Consider the following 6,000-nt stretch of genomic DNA (forward strand, 5'->3'; position numbering starts at 1 on the left):
AAAAATACAAAACAGTACCGAACCGGGATTTATTATTTCAACAACGCTCACTCCTCTGGATGATTACAATGAAAATTGAGCCGTTTTTGGTCGATTTAATTTGTGTATAAAACCCTTCGAACATTATAAAAATAAAACAAACGAAATGCGAGGTTTATTATTAATGTTTGGCGCGTAAAAAAATATAAATTTCGTAAAATAGTACGCTATTCGAATAATTCATCTCATTCTAGCATTGTTCCAACAACAAACAAATTGACCAGATCTCGCTTAGTTCATCGCCGTACTACCATGTCCATGAACCGGAACATGCTACGTGTCTCTGTCTTGTGGGCAGTACTGCTTGCAAGGTGAAAGTACCCTGTACCAGTGAAGCACTTGGCTTAGTCAGGAGTGCCCGGCATGCGTTTGTGAAACACCGGTATCACTTTCTTTGACCAACGTTGTGTGAATTGTTTTCCTGTGACAGTTGCACCTATCAGAAATCTCTATCACATCATTAGAATTTGACAAGTAAGTAGGCATATAATTTACATCTACATAGACAGAGACACCATTTTATGAGAAAGAACTATACGTTTAATCGTATGGGTAATCTGTAATATTATACTGTACTTATTCTATTAACTTATTGTTATATGTTCATTATTTATATATTGCAAAAATCAAATCAAACTTTCGTCAACTGTTGCTTTTCAAACCTGAAACATAAAAGACAGATTGAAGGTAATCAATCCTGTACACAAAACCATACAAATAAATAGAAAAAAAAAACTAACTTTTTGCCTCTTTGCTGGAATACAAAATATTCTTAGCTCATCCTGTAACCACTAATCTATACGTTGTCTACAAAACGTCGTTATGAAGTACTTAACATAACGAGTAGGATATTACTAAACAATACTTCTATACGGACATAATTTCTTCAAGTTTCTTAACGACCCACTTACAAATTAAACTTTAAACAGAACTACTAACTGAATTCGATTACCTCATTTACCTACTCTACGCTAACGAGGCAAAGTAAAACTCATTAATATTAAAGGAACTACCTATAAATTAAAGACTAGGAATTCTTTGTGAGCCGTTTTGATAATTAGATGCATTTGCATTTCCAGCCAAATTAGAGTCACTTTGTAAACTTTGTATAAAACTATTAAATATTAAAAGTTTCTTGAATACATACAAATGCGTTTACAACAATTTTGAATCGGTTAGGTTTGCTTTTTAGACCTGCCTTAATCACCCAGTCTTCCTTAATGTTTGGCCTTCATCTTGTTTGTTTCATACTTATCGAAGTAGTTTTTTTGGTCAGAGTAAATCCCCAACAGGAAAAGTTTGAACGTTAGTATTAAAATTACATTTTTTTGCGTTTATTTTGTCTCAATTTTAGTTTATTAATTAATTTTGAATCGAAATAAAGAAAGAAATATAAAAAAAACAGTATACGTATATGTCTACTCATCTATTAAAAACCTATAAATTAAATTAAACATTTCATTTATTTTATTGTTTACCTACCGCCCGTCGTCATAGTTATTGTTTGGAAAGCAATTTATATTGGCACATCATAAATAAAAGTTGAACATGCACTTGCTAATTTAATGTAATAATAATGGTTTAGTGATGACACGAAATAATTAATTATTAAAATAACTGTTACGACATAAGATCTATTTCCATTATATTATTATTTATTCACTGGGTGCTAGAATCGAACCATAGAGGGTGATTTTTTTTAATTGTGTGCCCCATGTCTGTTACACTGATTGACATTGATAAGTCAAAAGATATAATCCTAAATATTATCTTTAAAATAGAAGATCATGTGTACGTATACATTGTGTCCCATCTCGCGATTGTATTTTAAAGAAATTTCCTATTTGTAAATTTACGAGAAAATGCAATTCTTCATAAAAAAAGCTGCTTGTTCTGACAAAATTGTATACGATAGAGTGTTAGAGTAGATGTAACTTCTTTAAACGTGAATTATTATCATGGAGCATTTTTATGGCACTTTCTAATGGACTTTTTTGTAGACTGCACCTTTATTTGTAAAAATAATAACTTAGTTATCAATGTTATCATATAGTTTTCTTCCTGACTTTGTCGCTAATCACCAGCCGGTAAAAGAAAATGTCGAGTTTGAACGTAAATTTGATTTTATTGTTTTAGTATTTTTAATTTTACCAAAATACCTACAATAGATATTTTTAGTAGTGATTTCACATAAGCCAAATAATAGGCAACTCCATAGTACACATTGTCATGAAGAATTTCTCAATATTTTTACTAAATCAATTCTCGACGTTATGTACTTTGGACATAATTGCCAAAAAAGTGCTTTCTTTGCCATGACCTAAAATATCGCGATATTCTGGCAATATTAGAAATATTTAAGAAGCTTCAAACCCCAAGTGACAAACTAATATAGAATTATAGAATTTATATTTTTAAATTTATAGAACAATATTGACTTTTATAGTAATTAATACATTACAATGATATCAATGTTACTGAGCATGCGAATTAAAGATAATTTCATGTAAGTGAAGTAGTCTCGCAACAAGATATCAGTCAAGAAAAGTTTGATTCTGGTTAAGAGTAAGGCTATAATAAACACTTGCAGAAAAAAAACACTCGATAAACAGACTGACACAGTACAGCACCAAGAAAAACAATAAAAATACTTGGTAGAACTAGAAAATGCCAAGAATAAACAAAAGAAGAGAAAATACGGTAATGATGACAGCGATGACAAATCAACAAGATCTCGCCTACGTATGAGGCTATTCTTCCCGAGTATGCGCATTAGGAATGTTAAATTTTTATTTTAATTGAATTTAGTTTTAAATTTTAAGCACATTAGTGTATCTATTTTACTAAGCATGTGTTGACTGTTTTTAAATACTTCTAATAGCTGTTTTATATTGACAACTTATTCATGAATAAATTGACAAAGTTCTTCATGAATTAATTCACGAATTTATTGGTAAACAGTGTGGTTTTACACTGTTACAGACTTTGTCAAGTTTTTTGACTTATGAATCAGTTCTACCAACAAATCAAAGAAGCAAATAAATTTCAAAAATGTCACCTTTCCACTCATAATTGTAGTGATACAACAGCGGTACCGTTTTGACAGATATTATATAAATATTAGTGTTTGTAAGTAACAAATCAGTAAAAACAATGCAAAACTAGCACGACGCCACGCAATTATTTACATATTCCAATAACATAACCTCATTACTGATCTGAGGCTGGAAATCTGTTGGGTTGGTACTTCCGAACTTCACGAAGAAATTGACGAAAATTAGAACATGCTCTAATTCGTCAAGAACTTAATGCATATATTAATCAAGTTATTTGACACCAGATTTGGTGCCTTACACTTGTCCAATTTCTTGATGAAGCGACTTCATGAATTAATTGATCAATAAATTGTCAATGTAAAACAGTTATTAGTCCTTGTAAAAATAAGTTAATTTGAAGTTGTTCATTTCTATAGTATCTATGAAAATAGTAAACAAGGCTCAGATTCGATCTGTACAATTTCAACTATGACAATTTGTTGCGGGTTGCCTAAATATGTGACGTCACACTAAAAGAGTCTATTGCCAACGCCAAGAAAATAAAATTACTGTTTCAAATAAAATCACTGGCTTGTGTTTTATCCACATGATATGAATTTCCGCTTTCTACCAAAGCAAATGCATTTACTTTTAAGTGCGAAGCATATACATACTTCAAAATAGCATAACCATAATTATGGATAAATTATCGAGCAAATACTAAATTGCACAACATGGACCACCTTGTAGCACGAGCGAACGCGATCTCGAACTTATCGAGTCCCAATACCATCCGACCCAAGGCTGCGTACCACATCTCTCTGACCGCTTCCTCGTCTTTCCAGTATGATCGTCTTCGGGGTCGACCTCAGTTGTCCGGTAATCCAAACTTTGATCTGCGTCGCAGTAGTCGTCTCTCTGACCGCCGTTTCTCTCCTGCGGTTCTACGCGTACATCTCCTGCGGGTACTACCACGGCCGGACGAGGATGGACGGGAAGGTGGTGATCATCACCGGAGCGAACGGGGGTATCGGCAAGGAGACGGCGACGGAGATCGCCAAGAGGGGGGCGAGAGTGATCATGGCCTGCAGGAACTTGGAGACAGGGAAGCAAGTCAGGGGTGAGTATGGTTTTGGTTTTCGTCTCACTTTCGAAAATTGCGAAAAGCAATGAAACGCTAATTTGCAGTTATTGAAGTTAAAAAAAAATGTTGGCAGTAGCTCAGAAACGATCTAACAATTTTTGTTTGTTTTGTTACATCCTACAAAGGATTTTGGTTGAGGTTTTATCTGGCTATTATTTAATATTTTAAGTGATGATGTATCAAAAATCTTAACACTACTACTTACACCTGTTATATGTGCATACTGTACAAAATGTACTTAAGAAAGCAGTACTATAGGAAAATCTTATTTTTTTTTAGATTTATGGTGCTAAAAAAATAAACTCTCCCTTAATATACTCGTAAATAAATGTCTTGCTATCGGAAAAAAGGAGTATAATTTCCATATAATATTTCTTATGTGGTTTTAGTGGTATATTTTTATTAAAAAAAAAGATTTACGACCAAAAAAATAAACAAAAAATGTTAATTAGGTCTGAGCCGTTGGAAAAGTAATTCTATTTTTTCAAAAGATATTTTTGAGCATCGGAAACAAACAACAAATGTGACTGCTTAATTTGTTTATTGATTGATTTTATTATTGATTAAAGATTACTATTATAATTTATTTCGTTGTTTTACATAAAAAGTTTGTACTGCGTGGAAAAACGTAAGTATACGTAGTTTGTTGTTACAATCCAAAATGTTGATTTAAAGAGTGACCGCAAAAAACCTGTGATTTTCGACCGTTTTTTCACAATTCACAGGGAATTTAAAAAATACATAAAAATATGTTTTTGGTCGCAAATTACTTTTAATTAATGAGCATAGCTTTTAGTATTTTGAAAATTTAAAAAATCGCCCCTACTTAGGGTTCAAAAAATGCCAAAAATGAAGAATTTTAATATTACCAATTGTTATAAAAACTATTAGCATGTGAATTATCTTAGTATATTTTTTTTGGGATTTTTACAATTATATCTGATATTCTCTATTTTTGGGGATGATTCCACCCTCTGAGCGCACTTAAGGGCGGATTTTCTAATTCAACATGCTTATTTCAGTCATGAGATTAAATTTTTCTTTGTATCAAGAATCATTCGATAGAAAAATTCACCCAGTCATTTCAATCCATAAATAGGGGTGATTTTTGAAAATTTTCAAAAAAAACAATGCTATGCTCATCTTAATTTTTTACGACGAGTAATTTGAAACCAAAAACATATTTTTATCTATTTTCTTTACTTCTCTGCGAATTTTGAAAAAACGGGCGATTTTTGCGGTCACTCTTTACGTACTACAATAAATTAATCTTGAAAAAATAAATTTCAGTTTATAGACAAATCTACAAATTAATGTTTTTATTAAAAAAATCTATAAATCACGATATCATTTTTGTAGTTATTTGAGAAAAAGTCGACTGACTGTCGATGGATTTAATATTCTCTGATATCTACAGGGTGGGCCACCAGTAACGCCTCGGTCGCTAGTGACCAAACGGCAAATGTTACAGAAACCTGTACAGGTGGGTATCTGTAGGTTGATTACGGCTACATTTTAAAAATATTTTGAAATATACAGGGAGTCCAGGAAAAGCGTACCATATCAAAGTTATGTTTTTTTTTAATGGAACACCCTGTATTTTACTGCATTTTTGAAAGCACCGTAAAAAAATAGGTGAACTTTATTAAAGGTTCTGCATACCTAGGACTTACAGTTTGTGAGATATTTCAATTTTAGTGAAAATGCAGGCATAGCGTAGAAATTTAATATTAGCAATAAAAAAATAATTTTAAGGAAGCAGCTTTGGAGGGTCTATTGTAG

At 31.9% G+C, this 6,000-nt stretch overlaps 1 protein-coding gene across 1 annotated transcript in view; it reads left to right on the forward strand.

The window, feature by feature from the left end:
- The first annotated feature begins 312 nt into the window (after nt 1–312).
- Nucleotides 313–6,000, forward strand: part of LOC108908774 (retinol dehydrogenase 14) — a 15,465-nt gene continuing 9,777 nt past the window's right edge. Inside the window, exons 1-2 of the mRNA XM_018712906.2 lie at nt 313–513; nt 3,920–4,194. Of these exons, the coding sequence (XP_018568422.1) occupies nt 3,921–4,194 (274 nt within the window). The 5' untranslated portion in view covers nt 313–513; nt 3,920. The remainder of the gene's footprint in view (nt 514–3,919; nt 4,195–6,000) is intronic.

This window comes from Anoplophora glabripennis, unplaced genomic scaffold (genome assembly GCF_000390285.2).
Source record: "Anoplophora glabripennis isolate ALB-LARVAE unplaced genomic scaffold, Agla_2.0 scaffold416, whole genome shotgun sequence".
NCBI classification, from domain to species: domain Eukaryota; kingdom Metazoa; phylum Arthropoda; class Insecta; order Coleoptera; family Cerambycidae; genus Anoplophora; species Anoplophora glabripennis.